The sequence below is a fragment of the Hippopotamus amphibius genome, chromosome 10, assembly GCF_030028045.1.
Source record: "Hippopotamus amphibius kiboko isolate mHipAmp2 chromosome 10, mHipAmp2.hap2, whole genome shotgun sequence".
NCBI classification, from domain to species: Eukaryota; Metazoa; Chordata; class Mammalia; order Artiodactyla; family Hippopotamidae; genus Hippopotamus; species Hippopotamus amphibius.
In genome coordinates, this window is record NC_080195.1 from 51030003 (window position 1) to 51052642 (window position 22640).

Sequence of the window (22640 nt, forward strand, 5' to 3'; positions counted from 1 at the left end):
CCCTAAGCCAGTGTCGGCGGGCCAAGGAGTGGGAGTTCGCAGCACGCATCCCGCAGGGCTGCTTCTGTATTCACGGGCAGTAATGCTGAATGAACACAGCTCCTTCCCTTTTAGTCTGACTAGTGTGCCCCTGGGATAGGCATCCTGGGTCATCTGTACAGTTTCTAGACGCTGACATTCGATGCTGGTTTTGTGAATTAGTCTGTAACTTTTTAGACATTTGTTGCCCATTATCAGGTTTGTAAGTTTTCAGTCTGATTGGGAGGGAACAGTTCCACTACTTAAAAACAGTTTTTCACCTATAAAAAAAGAAGACTGACTTTCCTTTCCAGAAGAGTACAAGAAATCCTCTAGATTTGTAATTTTTAACTTTCACAATTTATATGTGCCTTGAAAGCTTCTTTTTTCCTGCAAATTTTCAAAAGTGGGTGACTAGGAGGTGTTAAATGCATTCTTGTACAGTGTTAAATATTTCTTATTCAAAGAATCCATAGAATTGAAGTACATTGAGATAAGGGAGATTTTTGGAGAGAATGTGGACAGCTATCAACTTTTATTTGGAAGTAATTATTTCAGGATGTGCTTGTTAATTTTTTGGGGGGCCTCCAGAATCTTCAGCTTTATCTTTTCTCATCCTCTTGCCTGTTGGGGCGGTGTGTTCTAGGTGACTTTCTCTCATTAGAGAGCTGATTTTTGTTTGGGTATGAATAAATATCAATAACACAATTGTCTTTGCTTAATTTGACCCAGGACAGAGGGTCCTGTTCTCTTCACATTGATCAGTTAGGTCCTTTCTAGAGCAGTTGGAACATAGATGCGATGATTTTCTAGGTATGGAGTGAGTTGGTTTCTCTCTTTTTCAGAGGACCTCAGCCGCACAGATTTATGTTAGTCATCATCTTTCTTTTGTGAACACTATCATCATTGGTCCATGTACAGTCCTCTTATTTTTCACTATTATGTTAATAATATAATGAATAACTGTCAACTCACAGTAATAACAGACATTTGTCTACCTTTGTGCTCCTTCTTCCTTGTACATCCCAAGTTTTATGTTTGTCATTCCCTTACTTTCTTATTTAAATTTTATTTTTAATTAAAAATTTTAGCAAATATATGTCTAAGTCCAAACTATATGTTATTTGGTTTTGCTTGTTTTTGAACTTTATAAAAATCTGTCCTACTATGTCTTGTTTTACTTGCTCTGCATCATGTTAGTAAGATTCATGCATATTATTGCAGGTATCTGTAGTTTACTCATTTTCACTGCTTTGTAATATATCACTGTGTGTGTGTGTGCCATAATGTATTTATCCATTTCCTATTGCTGAATGCTTAGGTTGTTTCTAGTTTTGTTTTATTTTGCTTTTTTGTTCTAACATGTAGTTCTGTATAAATTTTCTTATAAATATACATGTCTCCTGCTGCATTGGGCAAGAATTTCTTTTGTGTGTGCAATGGCTTTGTCTTGGAAATGGGAATATTCAACTTTACAAGATTATATTAAATTGTTTTCCAGAATGGTTGTATAAAGTTTTTTCTTTAAACAGCAATGTGAAAGAAATTGTGCTGATCTCTACTTTGCCAATTCATTGGTTGTAAAATGATTGTAATTTTTCTTTCTTGTGCTTAATTTTTGGTAAGAATTATTTTAGTTTCATGGAATGAGTTGCTGAATATAGCCTCTTTTTATTCCGGAGGAATTTATCGTAGGAATGATGAGTTCTTTGAAAGTTTGGTAGAATTTGCCTCTAAACTTTCTTTGTGGAAATATTTTTAACTACTACTTTGACTTCTTTGATAACTGAGATTATTCAATTACACCTTTTTAATTATGTTTTGGTAAGCTGTATATTTTTTAAGGACTTATCTAAAGGAATTGCTGATTTTTTCTTTTTTATATCTGGTTTATCTGTTATGTCCTCGTTTTGTTCATAATACTATTGTTTAACCTCACTAGAAGTTTATCCAATTTTTCAGTCTTTTCAAAGAACCAACTTTTGCCTTTGATCTTTCTGCTTGTTTTGGTTTTCTATTTCATTGATTTCTGTGAACATTTGTATGATCTCTTTTCTTCTAATTCCTTTCTAAATGCTTAAGTTTGATATTACTCATTTTTAAATCATATTTTTCTTTTCTAATTTAAGTACTTAAGGCTTTAAATTTTCCTCAAAGTTCTACTTTCATTATATCTTACAAGTTTTGACATATAATGTTTTCATTGTTTTATCCTAAATATTTAAAATTTTCTGGCATGACTCTTTTAGACTCATGAATTATAAGAAGATTGATTTTAATTCTAAAATAGTTGGAAACTTTTTATTTTATATTTTTATTATTACCTTCAGTCATTATTGTGTTGTAGTTAGAGAACGTTTGTTTAATACCCATTCTTTGAAGTCTTTTAAGAATTGTTTTGTAACCTAAAACCTGAACTGTTGTGTCATTGTTCTGTGAGCACATAAGATAGTATGTATTCTAATTCTGGTTGCAGAATTTTATAAATGTTTTGAGACTATTTTATTAGGTACATTAGGTTTAAAATTGGTGTCTTTTCCTGGTGCATTAAACCTGTCGTTATGTTGTGAGTAGCTCCACACTAATAGGATTTTTATCCTGAGTCTGTTGTTTGGAATGGATATGGCGGCATCAGCTTTCTTTTGATTAGCACTGCCTCATACGTCTTCTTTATGTCCCTTTAAGCTTTCTAGATCCTTATGTTTTAAATGTGTCCTAAAAACAAAGTATAACTTATTTTTCAAACTACCAGTTTTTTTTTTTACAAATTTAGCAGGTTATAATGATTATTGATGTGTTTCCATTCATTGTGATTATTGACATTACATTTTCCTGCTGTTTTGTTTCTAGTCATCTTGTTTGATCTTGCATATAGTTTATTCATAGCTGTGCTCCGTTCTCAGTCTAATGATTCCAAATCTGCAATTCTGAAGGATCTAAATCTGTCATTTGTTCTGCTGAGTCCCATTCATACTTCTTTGCTCTCTTGTATTTTTTAATACTCTTTGTGAATTCATACAAGATTTGATCAGTGGAGCCCTGCAGGGCTTACTTGGGGAAAGCCTTCCTCTAGAAAGGCTTTGCTTTGGCTTCTGCTTGTTAACTAAACTACACTGTATCCAAGGCTTTCCTTAAGAGTTTTGGTTCAGAGCAGGAGTCTGAGAATCAGCTTCCTATTGCTACTCCAAAGATATATCATCTCCTCAACCCTTTTGCAATAGGATTCCATTCCCATTGCAATCCTGTTTCTTCCTACTGTCTATGAGTCCAGGCTGGCTTCCTATCACTCCGACTCTTCTTTTGCTGACTCTAGTTCCTTGTTTCTCTGGTCCCACATCCCATGTATTTCTGCTCTGGTTCCAAGTCTCCAAAGCCAGGCTTTGACTGCCCAGTATCTTCTCCTGACTATTGGAGGCCAGTGGCTCTCGTTAGTTTGTTTACTTTTGGTGGTGGTTACAGGTGTTCTTTGGGATTTTTCTGGCTGATTGAGCCCAGGAGTGCCTTAAAGAATGTGTGTATGTGGAGCTAGGGAGGGCAGGTCAGGGTTACACAGAGTCCTAGTGACCCATACTGATGGAAGCAGAAATCTTTGTTATGGATTTCTTCTTAATAATTTTAGGAGAGCATTTCCCACAGAGTCTTCTGTGGATACTTACTTTTCGCAATGTTAATAAATATTGTGCAGATAAAGAGGTTTATGGTCAAATGATTTCAGGCTTTTGGTTCAAAATTAAATAGTTGTCTTTGTTCACTTCTACTCAGAGCCTGTAACATATGAACAGGCATTATGAACATCTAAGAGTAATATATAAATGCTGAAACTCATAGTATACAGTCTCCCTCAATCCCACCCTTTTATAGAATATCTTTGAGACAAATAGTCTAATAAGCATACTTGGTGAACTGATTTAGAGTGACTATTCTGCTGAGAAATGTCTATGAGAGATAGAAAAATACTCTATTTTTTCAGGAATCTTATCCTTTGCTCTTAAAGCACTGGAAAATATAAAACCTTCATGTTTAGCTTTGTGCAAGACCGCATACCATAGGACCAGGAATATTGGAAATGATTTTGGGGAATTAACCTTTTGTAGTCAGTTTAGCAAATACTATTGACTACCTTGTTCTTGCTAAGAGTAGAAGCAGAAACATCATCTTGGGAGAAATGCAATCTCTTATAATTCAGACTATTCATAAGATTGCCTGTTTTACTCTCGATAGACACAGATTGTAAAGTCCAATACTTAAGTGGAAAAGTGGAAAGTACTTTAATACCTTTCACTGGTGGTTTGAGAATGCTACTCAGGAGACTGGATCTTGAAGTATAGCTTAGTAGCACCTCTGCTTTTCCCAGAAAAATTCTATGGATGTTTAGGTAACAATGCTGATCTAGTCACTTAGCTGGTGAATTAATGTTTTTTGCTTTCTTTTTTCCTTCTAGATGTTTTCAATAAAGTGGAAATGCCCTCCCAGTACTGCTTGGCCTTGCTAGAACTAAATGGAGTCGGCTTTAGTACTGCAGAATGTGAAAGTCAGAAACACATAATGCAAGCCAAACTGGGTGCAATTGAGACACAGGCCTATCAACTAGCTGGCCATAGTTTTTCCTTCACCAGTTCAGATGACATCGCTGAGGTAGTATAATGGGAATAAAGAATTTAGAAAAGTCATTTTTAGAGCAAAAAATGATTTGTGTGTGTGTGTGTTTGTTGTGAATGTGTTTACCTAAACACCAAAGATCATTAAAATAAAACAATCAGTTAACCAGAATATTTGGAGATAGAGTATTCTAACATCTCCTTTGTAAGTTTATATCTATATTTACAAATAGGAAAGTAGTAAAGAAGCATCCTAGAATGTGTGTTCCATAAGGAGATTTGCCTGAAACAGAAGAGGCACCCAGTAAATATTTGTTGTGCAAGTGAGATCCGGAGTGGTAGCTGTGTAACAGTGTAGATGTTTCTCCATGAAATTAGTCATTTCATGGACTCTCACTCTTTCTTCACTGCAAAATTAGGTATTTTTCTTAGATGTTAGTGGAAAGGGATTTTTGGGAATCTTTGCTTTTTTAAACCTGTTAATATTTTTATCGTCTTACATAAATATTGGCATAGTTTACTTCTTTCTCCCCCCACCCCAAAGGTTGGTATTCTGTTCTCTCCTCTCCCCACACTCTACAAAGGGTGGTTGGGTTGTTTTAGAGGTGTTACCAATAGAGAGGGTGGGTGCTTATACTTGATGGCTTTGAAGTGCTGTTATTTTCTAGGTGTGATTCAGTATTATAGCATATTGGTAAACATTATAGACTTTAAAGCCAGATTTCTTGGGTTTGAATGCTACCTGCTCTATTTATTAACTAACTCCATGACCTTGGGCCACTTCATCAACTCTTTATATCTCAGTTTCTTCATCAGTAAAATACCTCATAGAGTTGTGAGGAATGAACAGTAAATGTAAAACACATGAGATACAATGCTTATCTCATAGTAATTGTTCAATAAATATTATATAAAGGGCATAAAAATGCCCCCATGCCCCCTTTTAAGCCACAGAGCTATGTGTTTTTAGAAAATGAGGAACTTTGGTTTTCCTAATCACATGGTACATTTGTATTGAATTCAGTGGGTTTTTCTGGGTATTTTAAAATATTTTCTTTTGATTTCTTTAGTCCAGAAGTCCCCAAGCCAGTACGTAGCTGGCTGCACCTAAAATTACATGGGAAACTTGTCAAAAATATAGAATCTCTGGATTTCAGCACAAGTAGGCTTGGGGCAAAGGCAGGAACCAGTACTTTTGTGATTCAGATGGGTACGAAGACATGTGGGCCTTAGGCCTAGACCAAACTGTGGCCTAAAATAAAAGTCCTTTGATATTATCGGTTTGTTCTTAGGTATTCATGTTAAAATGGACGTTATATTGAAGGTAATCTAACAGTTTCACACATTGATTATTTTATCCTTGGTGATTGTAAGTTGAATCTTTGAACTAGGCAAGATGTTACTAATCATCTAGGGCTGCAGTGTTCAATAACAGAGGCACTAGTCATTTGTCAATGTTTCCATTTAAATTAATTGAAATTAAATAAAATACGTCAATTAAGTTCCTTAGTCATGCTAACCACATTTCAAGTGTTCAATAGCCACACGTGTCTTATGGCCACTATATTGGACAATAAGATATAGAGAAGTTTTGTTATTGCAGAAAGTTCTTTTGGATGGCAGTGGTCTTGCAGAGGTATCAAGACCTCTCAAGCAAACTATGACTTGCAGGCCAGATCTGGCCGGCCACCTGTTTTTGTAAATAAAATTTTATTGGAGCGCATGTACTTATTGCCTGTAGCTGTTTTCATTCTGTGATGGCACAGCTGAAAGATGTGACAGACAGTAAAATCTACAAAGCTAAAAATATTTATCATCTGGCCTTTATAGAAAAAGTTTCTGACTCCTGGTCTAGAGGGAAGCATGGGTTAGTGGAAAGAAAAAGGACTTTAGAGTTAGAAGACTCTGGGTTCTAATTCTTAATTCTACTACTTTCTGGGCATGTAACTTTAAGCAAGTTTCTCAAACTGTCTAAACTTTGCAGGTTTGCCATAGAGTTGTTATAAGGATTGTATGTTAAAGCACCTAGCATGGTGGCTGGCACATAGTAAGTGCTCAATAAATACAAGTGTCTCTTGCTCCCATCTAGTTCCACTCCCTCAGTCACAGATGTGTTAATGAAGACCTGGAGAGATAATTTATGTGTGAAATTTTTATAATTGATTCTGAAGGTTCACCAAAAATGGAGGCTTAAGAACTTTCTCAGTACATAGCTCGAGATTTTTAAATTGTCTTAATTATGATAGGTCTTCCTTCCTAGAGTTGTTGATTTATTGTTACTGTAATAATGTTTCATGTTTCCTGTTCAGTTATTTTCTTCTCTCTTCTATGCTGCCGTTCACTTATATACTCTTTGATGTCTGTATTAGAGTTGCCTGATTACATACAAGACGCTTGGTTAAATTTGAATTTTAGATGAACAGTGGACTATATTTTAATAGTGGACTTACTATATTTTAGTAGAAGTATGCTCCATACCATTCAAATTTGACTGGGCATCATGTGATTTTTTTTTTTGCTAAATATAACACCCCCAATCTGTATGTGTGCATATGTTCATAGGTATAACACAGTCTTTGTTCAAGTTACTTATTAGCATCCATGGTCAGCCTCAGTACTGTTCATGCCTAAGACCCCAGTTATTCCCACTACTTAAAACTAAAACCAGGTCTCTGTTTCTATCATCGCCACTGTTCTAGGGAAACAGGAATATCTTTACTTCCACCTCTGGTCCAACTTTTAGAAAAAATTCTTATGCAAAGGGTTTCAGTTTTTAGAATTATTACTGGGAAAATAATCCAAAGTTCATTAAATCTTACTGAAAGTATATAAATGAATGAGTAGAGAGAGTAGATAGTGTTTTGAATTGCCTAAGTTGTAACGCCTCAAATATGAACTAGTGAGTTTTAGGTATACATGGGGTCTTCCCTCTGACCCGCAGCCTGGATTCCTGTTCTTCTGTGTAAGCCTAGTTTCTTCAGTGGGTGCTTACTGGCCACCCTCTAACTTTCATTATTGCTGCATTGGATCAGCCACCCTCTCCTGGCTCTCTGCCCAGGGACCCTCAGGGTCTAGCCTTGTGATGGTGAAATTAGATGGCTTTTTGGACCCCTTCCTACTTTGTGTTCTCTGATTTTTTGATCACACAATAGCCACGAAGGCTCCTGTGTTTATTCTCTATGGGGCTTAAATGATCGAGCAGCCACATTGGTCACCACATCAAGGGGTATTTAGGTGAGCTTATAATCCTCAGAGCAACCTGAAGTCTCCATGCCAATAGTTTATTTGTCAGTCATTCAGCACAGAATATGCATCCTTGTATTCTTGACTGTGTAAGAGCATGGTGTTAGTATTAATCTGATACTGACTAAATTAGGGTATGGACACCCTACTCGATGTAAGATTTTATTGCCATTATTTATTAAATGTGACCGTTTCAAGTTGTCCAAAAAAATTCTTCCAACCTATGTTGAAATACATAGTTTTTTCTCAGATAACTTTTTAAATGTCTTCTGAATGATAATACTTGTGATTTGATTCTTGACTAAAGAGGCATTAATTTCTTGCAGGTTTTATTTTTGGAATTGAAGTTGCCACCAAATGGAGAGAGAAAAAACCAAGGCAGCAAGAAAACTTTGGGTTCTACCAGAAGAGGGAATGACAATGGATGGAAGCCAAGGCTGGGAAAACAGTTCAGCACTAGTAAGGTGCTCTTTGGGGCAGTCACAGGGCAGAATCTGAACTATTTTTAGCATTTTGGTGTCTTGAAAGAATGCTGATGAAATCAAGATCCAGCATAGTCCACCATTTGAACTTATTCAGACAAAAACAAAGTGGTTTTTGGTTCAGCTGCCCACACACACTGGAGGCATTCCAGCATGGGAAATCTGGATCACAATCTGAGTTAGCAGTTGTGTCCTTCCTATCGTTTAAAGCAGTATAAAGGTTTGTAAATTCAGACCTATATAGACATTGTTTAATTATTGACATGTACAGCTCTTGGACTTCTAGTATGATATAATTTCTGTAGGTATATGAACGTGAACAAAGGTATGGAAGAAATTTAAAAAATAAAGAAAAAGACAGTCAGTATAAATAAACTTTTGTTTTTTTCAATTCCAGAGCAAAATGGTAAGTTTTTCCATGAATTTGTTTTGAGAATCGAAACTTAATTTCAAAGTACAGTTGAATCACAACGCATGGAAACTGCATGCATGGGACAAAAGAAAGAAAAGGCTTAATTTTTACATTTTTACTGCATGAATTATCAATGGACAGTAAGGATAGAAAGTATAGCCACAACAGCCATGGAGAGAGTGGTTTAAGTTGCCATTCTGTAGAATTTTGACCATAATATTATTAGCTATGACTTACCTGTCTTGCAGAAGTTTGCACGGCTTCATTCTGTAGCAGAACTTTATATTTGATCACATTGGTCCTTTTATCTCACAAATTTTTATTCCTTAATGGTTCACTGAAAGTCTGTAGCATGGAGAATTCAAAGTTTTAAAAATAAATTTCCCTGTTACAAAAGCCGTTGAAAGTATTATGGCAAAAGGAAAAAATCCAAAAAAGCAGTACTGGGCAACTTATAATCACATGAACAATGGAAAAGGAAAATATAAAGAAAAGAGATGATGTAAACACCTGGGTAGGTTGTGGGGAAGCAGCTACTTTGCTAAGTTAACATCTCATTGATTTTTTTTTAATGGTAGACCCAAATTGATATTACTCAACATTAACATGTTTACATTTTATAATCTGTAGTTATTATAGATTTATCATTATAGTAACTTCTAAAAAACCCAAGTAGTAATTTTATAATAGTAAAGTTGAGTTAGATACAGGAGTTACCAAATTTAATTTTGAGATTATATTATTTACTTAAAAGAGATTCTAGTTTGCTATGGAATTTGGACAGGAATCTGATCTTACTTTATTATAATTCTTTGGCAGGATGTTTTAAATAAATTAAGGGCATTGCATCCTTTACCAGGCTTAATATTAGAGTGGAGAAGAATCACTAATGCTATCACCAAAGTGATCTTCCCCCTACAGCGGGAAAAACGTCTGAATCCTTTTCTTGGAATGGAAAGAATCTATCCTGTATCACAATCACACACTGCTACAGGTAATGAGAAATCTTAAATATGGATAATATCCAGTTTTGCAAAAAAATTCATATGTAATATTTGCTTATGATGACCAAGGAATTCAAGTGTTGAACATTGGGTTCAATGAAGTTCTATAAACATTTATGAAACACATATTACATCCAAAGCATAGATGGATATTACCTAGGTAAAGAGATGAAATTTAGTAAGATACAGTTCCTGCTTTCAAGTACTGTAGAGAGTAACTTGGATGCTTGAGATTAGCTGAGAATTTACCCAGGAATTAAATATTTATTTGAGTCAGTGATCTTATCTAATTTCAGTCCCAGCCCTGTTCTGAATCTCGTAAGAGTCTCTCCAAGTTGAATCTAAGTAGGCCTGTGGGGTATCTGTAATAAGGGAGTGTCTTATTTTACTCAGTTGGAAAAGAAAGCTGTAGAGTCCTCTGCATGTCTTATGGCCCTCTTGGGGTAGGTATGCATGTAATCTCATGAAGAAAAAAAGCATTCTTTTTATAGGTAGTGCACAGCTCTACATATTTGCAGAGTGCAATGTGCAGTGGAAGAAAAGGCAGCATTAACTCCTTCATAGAAGAGGCATTTTAGTTTGGTGGTATAGAATGTGGACTTTGATATTTTTAAATCCTGGTGCTGTGAATCTTTAGACAAGGTACTTAACCTCTCAGTGCCGAAGTTTCCTCATGTATAAAACAAGGTGATAAAAGTCCTACCTCACTCCGGAGGATTAACTAGGTCAATACATGTAAAGTGTTTAGAATAACACATGGTACGTTATCAGTTGTTGCTATTATTGAGGATGGGGGCACCATGAGGAGGTGCTTTTCTCTCTGCTTGTTTAATCTCTGTTCTAAACAATTTCTCTTTTCCTTCTTCCTTATTTAGTTAACTTCTTGGTATTTCTTGCATATTTCTTGCTCTGTTTTAAGTTTCATTTTGAAACATGCTAATGCTGTAAATTTATGTAAAGTAAATCCTTGTTGGTGAAAAACCAAAATCAACCTAGAGGTTTCAAAGCTTTCACACATTTATTTGTTGCTTATAAAGCAAAAAGCCATCAATTCCTTGTTGTTTTCCTTTATATTCTACTATATAATATTATATATATTATACTACATAATATATATAATACTATATAATATATATATTGTTTTTCATCATACTATGCCTACATTTAAAGACTATTTTAGAAATACAGGCTTACCTAAGTATAGTAAAGCTCTTTCATTATTAGAATTCATCTTCGTGACGCTATATTCAGATTCTGTAATTTATTTTTGCTATTTTATTTGTCTACCAGTGTTACCTCATTAATTCAAACGCTAGAGCTGAATATTAAATATTGATATTATCATAGAAAAGAAGACAGTGTGCTGAGGCAGAAAGAGACTTGGATTCATTCCTGTGCTATCTGTTAGCTTTGGAAAATTGAATAGGCCATTTAATGCTAATAAGTGTATTAATATCTACCATTAATTGAGCATTAATTTTTGCTAAAATCTAAATAATGACGTAATATCAGGAGTTTATTCAGAAAAACAGTATCTGAGATACTTAAAATCTCTGATTCATCAAAAGAAGATGAAATTATGTACCGTAGCTAGTAGAGAGCCTGTTACAATGAAGAGTATCATAAAACAGGATTTTCGTGTCACTGTATTATATAAACTGCAGTAATAGTTACCCAAACTTTTTGAACAACGCCTGTGTGTTTTTGAAAAATTCATCAAGTAAATAAATAAAATGTAAAATATTTAGGGGAAAATAAAGGCTGTAAGCATTAAAACAAATAGCTTTGTTTCCTAGAAAATTTATCAGCCACCTGATTATAGTTTCTAGCCATGTCAGTGCTACCTGCCACTGAGTCTCGTGGCAAGTGATGAGGAGAGGAGAACTGGCCAGGTGATATCTAGAAGGTAATGTTCCAGTCACCATCGCTCACTACTACTCCTGCATTAGCTAACTCCTGTGGCCCCAGTTGTCCCCGTTCAGCACTTAGTTGCTCTTCTGCTTCACATCCTCTTCTCTGTATCATTCCTGGCTTTTAAAGGCTTCGACAGTCATTTCTCTTAAGATCCATTTGATTTGTCTTTTACTCATTAGTATAACTGCTAGCATTTTATAGTGCTAACTTCTGGTACTCATTTTAGCTTAGAAATAGTATGGTTTAACATATTACTTCTTATCATGGTATTGTTTTCTGTAGAACAAGGTTAATATAAGACACTGTATTGTAGCTGATTCATACGTTCTCCTGTATCGGGATTGGTCTTGTACTTACTGTTAGACACATGAACATAATGAAGAGTATTTCATTTAAATTTAATTTAGCTTAACAATAATAGAGCATGCACTGTTAGGATAATTCAGAAATTGTATTCATGTTAAAATAAATGTCAGATTTCCCCTCCTCCCTTCCCCCTCTAATTTTTTTGTCTTCATTCTGCTTGATTTTAGGACGAATAACCTTTATAGAACCAAATATTCAGAATGTACCAAGAGATTTTGAGATCAAAATGCCAACACTGGTAGAGGAAAGCCCACCTTCCCAAACCCTAGGCAAAGGCCTACTTCCTATGGGCAGGTAGACTCTATTTTTCTTTATTTGTGTTAATATACTTTGGGGAGTGTGAATGGCTCAAAAATAGCCTGTTGGGCAAAATAATGAAATTAGCTTAATTTTATATTCCAGGCATATACATTTCTATTCTGGGCACTACCCATTTCAAATCCTGAGTCTGTCTATGAAGAAGCTAGTTGAAAGCAAAAAGCTGAAAACCTGGGTCATTAATTAAATCAACTAGCACTATATGATTGTTTAAGTCAAATACTAAAGGAATAAGTTTAGCAATGACTAGAACATCTCCTTTCCTGCCCTCTCCACATGCTCACAAAAGGAAGAAAGAGCACAGACCGTTCATATTAGATATGGTTAATGAGATTTAGTGAGTTGAGTGAAGCAGTTTGTGGGAAAGGTTATTGCAGAAATACCTTACTTCCTGTTCAATTGAATGTTTGCTGAACAAGGTCTAGTATCTTTGTTAAGCTTTAAAGTGGGTTTCAGATTTCTTACATGGAAGCATTGACTTACTGAAAAACTCAGATCGTTTTCATATATTTGAGACTACTTCATGTCCAGCTGATGCTGTTTTTTGCACAACAGAGGAGGAAAAAAGAAGGGTTGTGGCCTGAACCCCGGGCACCAGGCAGAGATGGAGGAGAGAGCCTCAGACAGAGGAATGCCGTTTTCGGTTAGCATGCGACATGCCTTTGTGCCTTTCCCAGGTAAGGTAACTGATGATGGGTTTGAGCTTCTTTTTGCTGTAGGAATGGTTTTCAAAGCACTGAGAAAGCCTGAATTATGAATAGGACGAAGAAGAATGCATTAGTTCCTCCATCTTTCCTCTTTTTGGTGGAGCCTATTTTTCCCCTTTGTGTTGCGAGATTTATAACAGTCAGTCATCATTGTCTTCAAAATCTGCTCTGTGAGAAACTTCTGTGCTGTTTGCTCAGCATCCTGCTGAAATCATGTTATCCTAGGTCATTGTAAAACTTTTTGCAAAATCCATTGAATTTTGTTAGTCCTCAGCCTCTTTGACATTTGTTAGCATTTGTCACTCTATCAACCCTCTCTTTCCTCAATTTCTCTCTTCCTTTCACCTCTAAGGGCACAATTAAAAAAAAAATGTATATATATATATATATATGTCTCTTTCTAACTTGTTTTGCTCTTTTATTTCTTCTCCACTTCTCCTAATGCTGCTTCCTATTGCATGGGGTAGCCCTCAAGGCTGTCTTACTTCTGTCTTCATCACTCTTCTGTCTTCAGCACTCTTCATCAAAACATTTGGAAGTCATGATCTAACTCCCAGATCATCCCTACTATTAGTATACATCTTTGCTCTTTTATCTTTTGCCAGCTGGGAGGTCTGGGTAAATGCAGTTAACCAGCTGAATTTATTTGAATTCTATGAGAAATTTATGTTCCAAGGGTGAATTCAGGTCTCTGGTAGTATAACCCATTTGGCAATTTTCAGTTTTGCTTTTTAGGTATGAACTACCAGCATTTTACCATTATAACTGTGTTTAAATATTCAGTTCTGTGGCATTAAGTACATTCACATTGTGTTACAACCATTACCACCATACGTCTCCAGAACTTTTTTATCTTCCCCAACTCAGCTGAAACTCTATACCCATTAAGTATAACTCTTCTCCCCAGCTTCCACAGCCCCTGGCAACCACCATTCTATTTTCTGTCCCTATGAATTTAACCACTCTAGATACCTCATGTAAGTGGAATCATATAATATTTGTACTTTTGTGCCTGGCTTACTTCATTTAGCATAATGTCTTCAAGGTTTATTCATGTTGTCGTAATTGTGTCAGAATTTTCTTTTTTAAGGCTGAATGATATTTTATGATATGTATTTATTCTTAGCTAAATAATAAAATTATGTTTAACACAACAATATTTTATACTGCTTTTGTTTAAAATTTAAAAATTAATTTAAATTAAATGTATGTGGATTTAACCTGAAAATTTCTGCCATTTAAATGTAGTGTTTAAACAGTTAATTATGTGAAGTAATTTTTGACATATGGTTGGACTTGTCTGCGGTCTTATCATTTGTATTTTGTTCTATCTGTTCTTTATTCTTTTTAAAAAACTGTAAATGACTATTTTTTATTATTGTTTTATTTCCTCTGTTATCTTTTTAACTTTGTATCTTAGATACTTTAGAGTTTACAATATGTGTCACATCACAGTCTAGCTTCAAATAATTTTACATCACTTCATCCATAACGTAAGGAGTTTTTCCATTTCCCTTTTCTTGTAATAGGTTTAAATTCTATTACTATTATAACCTCTGATATGTAGTGTTTTTGTTTTTTTTGTTTTTTTTTTGTTTTATTTGCTTTAAACAGTTATGACCTTTCAAATAAATCAAGAAACAAAAATGTGTCTTTTCTTTCTGTTCATTTTTTTACCATTCCTGACACTGTTCTTTGGAGTAGACTCAGGTTTCCGTCGATTATCACTTTTCTTCACCAGAGTACTTTTAAGGGTTTTGTTTTTGTTTTTGTTTTTGTTTTTGTTTAGTGCAGTTCTACTGACTGATGTCTCTCAGCATTTTCATGTCTCTAAATTTCTCTATTTTATCCTCACTTTTGTAAGATATTTTTACTTGACATAGATTTATGGGTTTATAGTCCTTCTCTTTTAGCACTTTAAATATACATTTCCATTAGCTTATGGTTTGCATTATTTCTGATGAGAACTACACCATTATTTTTCTTGCTATTCCTCCAAGTATAATATATTTTTTCCCGGGATGCTTTTTCGATGTTTTAAATTTGTTATTCAGTTTTAGCAATTTGATTTGGGTGTGAGTCTCTGGGTGGATTTTTATGCTTTACTATTTGGGCTTTTGAATTTGCTAAATTTCCTGAGTTTAATGTTTTTTTTTTTTACTTTTCCTTAATCTGTATGCTTATATTTTTCATTAAATTTGGAACATTTTCAACCATTATTTTTTGTAATATTTTTGTCCCTATCTTGTCCTTTTTTCCTATTACTCCAAATATACATGTGTAATACCACTTGGTATTGTCCTACAGATCACTGAAGCTTTTTTTCTTTTCTTCTTTATTCTCCTCTTTTCCTTTTTTTAAACTCTGTACTGCAATGGATATTTTGTTTGTTCACTGATCTTTTCTTCTACAGTGTCTAATTGCTGTCATATCCTTCAAGTGAATTTTACATTTCAGATATTGTAATTTGTTTTAGAATTTTAATTTTTTGTATAGTTTTCATTACTTTATTGCAACTCACTATTTGTTCCATCACCATTTTCATATTTCTTTAAATTCCTCAACATATTAGAATTTCATCATCTCTGTAATTTGAGTCATTTTTCTATTGATTGCATTTTCTCCTAGTCAGAGTTATGTTTGCCTCGTTCTTCATATGTCTAGTATTTTTTATTGTATGCTGAACATTATGACTACTGTATTGTTGACAGGATTTTGTAGTCTTCATTTATAGCATTTTCTTCTGGCAGGCAGTTAATTTACTTTCATATCAGCTGATCATTTGAGACTTAAAGCTTTGTGAGCAGGTGTTTAGAGTAGCCTTTACTCTAGGGCTAGATTAACCTTCATTGTAAGGTGTGGCCTTATGCTGGTCTCTACTTTGTGCTCAAGTTGTTCAGCAAGGTCTCTCCACTCAGTCTGTTCAGAGCTGGAACATCTTTCAACATTCAAGAGCATATTGTTCAAGCAGTTGTTCCCCTGATAGCTGAACTTTGATAATAATTATTTCTTTAGTGTTTGTTCTTTGCCTGGTTCCTTGAACTTTCTCCCTGCACAGTTTAGTATTTGGTCAAAAATCCAGAGGGATTACTTTGCATATTTCTGGTGATCCTTTTATGCACAGTTCCTTTCTCTCCAAATTTCACAAGGTCTAGCAGCCTCAGCAGTGCAGCTCAGAGACCACAGTGCTTTGTTTCTTCTCTCCTTCTCTGCACTGCCTCCATTCAGAAACCTGAGACAGCTGCATGGCTCCCCTTATCTCCCTTCTCCTTCCTCTTTCTCAGGGATTGTAGTCCTGCATTGCCTATTATCCAGCATCTGAACACTGTTATTTCATGTATTTTGTCCAGTTTTGTTTATGGCAGGAAGGCCATAAAAGTTGTGGTCATTTGTTTTAAATCAGTATTTATATATTTTTGAATTGGTTATTCATTCACATAGTTCAGAAATCAAAATATATAAAAGGTATATATTGAGAAACTTTGCTTCTTTCCCTGTCCTATTATTTACAACTCTTATAGTTAATTACATTTTTGAGTTTTTTATATACCCTTCCAGTATTTCTTTATGCAGATACAAGCAAATATGAATATGTACTATTTTCTTCTCCTGTTTTACACAAGCATAAGCATTCCATACACACTGTTGTTTGCTTTGCTTTTTTTGTTTAATATTTTACACTGAAGACTTGTGATTATCAGTAAAGTAATCTGGACATAAGCCAGTTTATAATCTTTGTGCAGATAATCTTTGCAGCAACCTGTGGGCTTGTTTACTGAGTCACAGAGTAAAAAACCTGTTTCATTTTGATAGATATCATCACATTGCCATCTAATGGGACACAGTTACCATTTACTTCCCGGTAACAATATATGAGTGTTTCTTTCTCCACAGCCTTGCCACAGAATGTGCTGTCCAACCTCTGGGTTTTTGCAATATAAGTAGAAAAAAATTGTGTTTCTTATTGTAGATTTAATTTGCATTTCTTATAGTGTGAATGAAATTGAGCATTCTTTAATATGTTTAAGGTTCTTTTGTTTTTATTAGTTCTGTGAACTGCTTGTTTATATTTTGTTCTTGATTTGTAGCGCCTTTTTTTTTATAACAGTGAGTCCTTTGTGATATCAGTTGCAGATATTTTTCTACTTTTTCTTTAACCCTGCTTTCATGTTATTTATTTTGTTTTGTTTTTGCCATGCATATCCAGTCATTTCTAGTACATAGATAAATTATTTGAATCCTCCTAATAACTCTTCTTCACATACAGACCACTTGACCTTTTTCTGATGAACGACTTTATTTTCAAAGCAGAGCACACGTTTCTTTCCAGTCCCCTTAAAATGTGCGCACCTTAGAAACCAGTTTCTTCATTTACTCGTTCATTCATTCAACAACGATTTGTTAAGGACCTATTAGGTACCAAGAACTGTGTATTTCTATAGAATGCAAAGAAAGATTGTCTCCCATCCCTAATGGCACAGTGTTATGTGGGACAGGCATGAAAGAACCATTTTAGATTATGTGTCAGTGCTATAGGAACACTGAGGAAAGCACTACCACAGTGGTTAAGGCGCAGAGGTCAAGGTTGGCTTTACATATATTACATATCCTTGAAAGCTAAGCAAAAAAATGTTTACATTACAGAACTGAATTGCATCATTTTAAGAGCAAGGTTTTAGCTTTTGGATACATGATCTCATGGTTCTACATTGGAACTAAATTTCTGTCATCCTGCTTGGTGTTATAAGACTTGGTTTTGTCTTTGTATCAACTTTTCTAAAATCATTTCTGTTTCAGGTGGTTTAATATTAGCTGCTGATTACTCTCAACTTGAGCTGAGGATCTTGGCTCATTTATCCCACGATCATCGTCTCATTCAAGTACTAAACACTGGAGCTGATGTTTTCAGGAGTATCGCAGCTGAATGGAAGATGATTGAGCCAGAGTCTGTTGGGGATGATCTGAGGCAACAAGCAAAGCAGGTGATCTTTAGTGAACATGCTTAACATAAATGAGGAGAATTTTAATGATTAAAAAAATTTTTTTTTAACTGTCTCAGTCATTTGTGGGTGAGGAGTGATTTCTCCCTCATTGGATTTTTCACAGCATTCATCTGAGCCTGTCTCATGGTATTCATATTTTCCTTTGTCGAGTCCATAGAAAGAATCAGATAGACTTAGTCTGAGGCTGCTTAGTTTTGGGAAAGCCATATGCATTAGTGGCAGGTATTGTGGTGGTGGTGGTAGATGTGTATGTGTGTGTGTATTTTTAAAATCTCTTTCTAGCCTGTAAGCGCACATATATTTATCTTTTTATATTCACATACATTGAGCCACAGTGCTTTTTATAGAAGGGTGCTCTCTGAATGTTTGTTGAAAAGTAGATGTTGCTGAGCTGTGGATTATAACCAACTGTTAGCTTTTTAGGTTTTTGAGGCCATTGGTTAGCTAATCTGCCTGTGAAACTTCATACTGCCCTTGGACCTTTCAGATGGGCCCCTAGTAGTTCCTACTCCTGGATGACTGTCCGGCACAGGGAAAATCAAAGGCCACATCCACACCCTTTCCTGGCCTAAATTAACGCTGATACTTCCTTATCACATGACCTGTGGGAAATCTGATGCCCTTTTCAAGGGAGCAGGATTCTTGGCTGAGGTAAAGGCACACCAATTTCATGTCTTAAGATTCTGCTTTACTAGTTTTATATTTACACTTCTTGTTACTCAGAGCTGTGATTCTTGACTGGATCTTTAGGCATGAGACACTTCCTCTCACCACTGCCTATTTTGTGCCAACACTTGTTTCTTCCACTATTTAGAAAGCCAGCTTTGTCCTATTTAATCCTCTCAGGAGTCCTGCATTTAGCAAGAATCAAACCATAGGTTAACTAGGTAATATTCCAATATTTAATCCTCATAATAAATTCATGAAATAGGTATTAATATTATTATCCCCATTTTACATAGGAGGAAACCAAGGCACAGAAAGTTAGTAGTTTGCTTAAGGTCATATAGCTATAAGTGGTAGAGCCAGGATAAGTTCAGAATGCCAGAATTTAGACATTCTGACTCTGTAATCTAAACATGTATATAGCTGCCTCTATTTAATAAGTTCTTGCATGATTTAATTGTGCTTATGCCATACCAGCATTTTTTCCTTGAATCACCATGCACTAAACTGTCTCATCTAGATCTCGATCTTGCTGAGAATATCAGCTAGCACTAATATCTGAGTTAAGAAAAGAAAGTGGTAAAAAGACCTAAAAGGAAAAGAAAATAGTAGTGAAAAAATCCCTCTCAATGTAATTTAAAAAAAAAGTATTTTGGAAAGTATTTTGGCATTTTGATAATCATTTTTTGCAAGTTATCTTTTTAAAGTTTATTTAACAATATTTATATATGCGGGTGAGTCAGAAATTATCCACACTCCAGTTATATTAAAAATTCTGTTGGCTGCACTGTCTTAGTACAGATAATTTTTGACTCACCCTCGTAGATCTTGCTTTATGTCAGGTGGTATCCTAAACATATATATATAACTCATCCTAACAATCTCATGATGTGTAGGTATTACTATTCTCATTTTTATAGTTGAAGAAACTGAGATACAAGGTATCTTGTGCAAGATTATACCTCTGGCAAATGGTGGAAGTAGGATTTGAACCCAGGCAATTACTATTAAGTAATGACTTACTATTAAGTTGGTTTCTTTATTGACCCATTTAGACCATTTTCTTCCACTACTCCCAAACATTTTCTCAAGAGTGTGTGTTTAACACAAATGAATTCTGCAATTGTGGGATTTCAGGTGGCTGTGAGATGAAGAGGATGTTTATTTCCAGTGACGTCCTCCCTATTACGAAGCCATGTAGTCTACTCTTCCTGCTCTTTTAGTCCTATTCAAAGGTGAGGAGAGGAATGTTTGTAACTCTTCTCTTTCCTGACTCCTAGGCGCTTCTTTAAGCAGCAGTTAATGAAGTATTACGAGGAGTAGAAAGCTGCTCTGGAGACTTCTGACTGTCATTTGACAGTCAAAAATAAATCTTTCCTTTTCAATCGCTAGGCTTGTTTTCTTAACACACACACACACTCATACTCATTCATATTCTGCCCCTTCTCCTCCTCCTCCCCCCACCTCAAAAAATATTGCTAAAAGGCAGAAAAGGTGTTCACTGGATATCAGCTTCTATGGATCTAACCCACCAAAGCAAGTCTAACTTCTTTGACTCACTTTAAAAAGTTGACCAAATTTCGATCCAAATGAACTTTTTATGTTTGCATTTTATGTAGTTATGACCTGTAGTTTACTGAGTGTGATGAGTCCCTTTCAGATTTGCTATGGAATCATTTATGGAATGGGTGCTAAATCTTTGGGAGAGCAGATGGGTATTAAAGAAAACGATGCTGCTTGCTACATCGACTCCTTCAAGTCCAGATACACCGGTAAGGAAGCATCAAGTGTTCATTATCTTCTGGATCTATTCTTCTCAACTCTCTTTCCATGTTTTTAAAAATTTGTTACAGAATTTTCTATTAATGAAGTTTTCATCAAGCGTTGATTAAACAACATTAAGCTTTACTTATTATCATTACAAAGATGTGCTTTTTTCATAAAAGTAGGGACAGAAATGGAATAGCAAAATGAAGTTGATGTATATGCTACTGTCATTGTGAAAATCTCATAAAAATCTAGGAATTGTCCTGTGCTTTAGGTGTATATAGCTTTATCTTGAACACAGTAAACCATTGATTAAATGTACCAGAAACTGTGAGAGAACAATTGCTTTTATAGAGCAGTTTGAATATCATCATTTTAAATCCTCTCCTGGCAGTTTATTGAGGTAATTTGTACAGAATAAAATTCACCTTTTTTAGGTATATAGTTCTATGTATTTTGACAAATGCACACAGTCATACAGTCTACACTACAACCAAGGTATGGAACCATCACCCCATCCCCTCACAAAGTTCCTTTATGCCCCTTTGTAATCAACCCTGTCCCTAGTCTCCAAACAAGAAAAACTTCACACATGACATGATCTTGTACATAGAAAATCATGTGAATTCCACAAAAACAACTACTAGAACAAATAACTAAATTTAGCACAGGTTCCCATCATGCAAGGTCAATTTGTAAAAATCAGTTGTAATTGTTTTTTTTTGGCCATGCCGGCGCAGCATGTAGGATCTTAGTTCCCCGACCAGGGATCAAACCCATGCCGCCTGCAATGGAAGCATGGTGCCTTAAACACTGGACTGCCAGGGAAGTCCCTGAATCAGTTGTATTTTTATATACTAGCAATAAACACTTAGTGAATGAAGTAAAAATAAAATCATTTACAATAACATCAAGAAACATGAAATACTTGGGATAAATTTAACAGCGTATGTGCAAGACTTTATTGAACACCCCAAAGCAATCCTGAGAGAAATCGAAGAATACTTAAGTAAATGTGAGGTTTACCATGCTAATTTATTAGAAGGCACAATACTGTTACAATGACAGTTCTCTGTAAATTGTTCTATAGATTCAGTGCATTTCCAATCAAAATATCACTAGACTTTGGTGTCAAACTTGACAAGCTAAATTTATATGGAAGTTCGAAGGGCCTGGAATAACTAGAATAATTTTGGGGAGAAAAGTACAATGTTGAGTACTTACACTCCTTGGTTTCAAAATTTATCCTACAACTACAATAATCAAGATAGGTATAAGGGTAGACACAGGGAATAAGGAAACACAATAGAGCATGCAGAAATAGACCTATCATACTTGGTGAGTTGATTGTCAACAAAGTTGCCATGGTAGTTCAGTGGAGGGAAGATGGTCTTGTCAACAATTGGTGCTAGAACAACTGGATACCAGTATGGAAAAAAAACAAACTTCTACTTTTATCTCATACTATATTCAAAAATTAAGTTGATATGAAGTATAAACCGAAAAGTAAAAACTAGAATTATCAATCTTCCAGAAGAAAAGGGAGAGGAGCTTTGTGATATTGAGGTAGGCAAGAATTTCACACTGAATTAACCATAAAAGGTAATAAAAAGATAAAAGACACCATTAAGAAAATATGAAAGCAAGCCACAGACTGAGAGGAAATATTTACAGTTCTTATTATCTAACAAAGGACTTGCATCTAGAATATATAAAGAACTCTTACAACTCAATACTAAGAAGGTAAATAATGCAATAAAATAAAGTTCAAAAGATTCAGACATTCACAAAAGAAGATATGTGAATAACTCCATGAAGTGTTATCATCATTAGTCCTCAGGGAAAAGCAAGTTAGAACCAGAGAGCGATACCATCACAAAAACACTAGAATGCTAAAATTTAAAAACATTGTGTCTCTTTTACATTGCTGATTGGTTGTAAAATGGTACAACCACTTTGGAAAACAGTATGGCTCTTTCATATGAAGTTAAACATACACTTAACTGTATGATTCTGCAATTCTACTATTGGATAAGTTGCCCAAGAAAAACGAAAGCATACATCCAAAGAAAGACTTGTATGTGAATGTTATAGCAGTTTTACTCATAGCAGCCAAAGACTGGAAATGTTAAAGAACAAAAA

The 22640-nt window shown here is 34.9% G+C and overlaps 1 protein-coding gene across 1 annotated transcript in view; it reads left to right on the forward strand.

Annotated features, from left to right (window-relative positions):
* Positions 1–22640, forward strand: part of POLQ (DNA polymerase theta) — a 112075-nt gene that overhangs the window by 73091 nt on the left and 16344 nt on the right. The window contains exons 20-26 of the mRNA XM_057697538.1: positions 4460–4653; positions 8186–8323; positions 9573–9747; positions 12205–12331; positions 12911–13032; positions 17860–18044; positions 20392–20503. Coding sequence (XP_057553521.1) covers positions 4460–4653; positions 8186–8323; positions 9573–9747; positions 12205–12331; positions 12911–13032; positions 17860–18044; positions 20392–20503 — 1053 coding nt within the window. The remainder of the gene's footprint in view (positions 1–4459; positions 4654–8185; positions 8324–9572; positions 9748–12204; positions 12332–12910; positions 13033–17859; positions 18045–20391; positions 20504–22640) is intronic.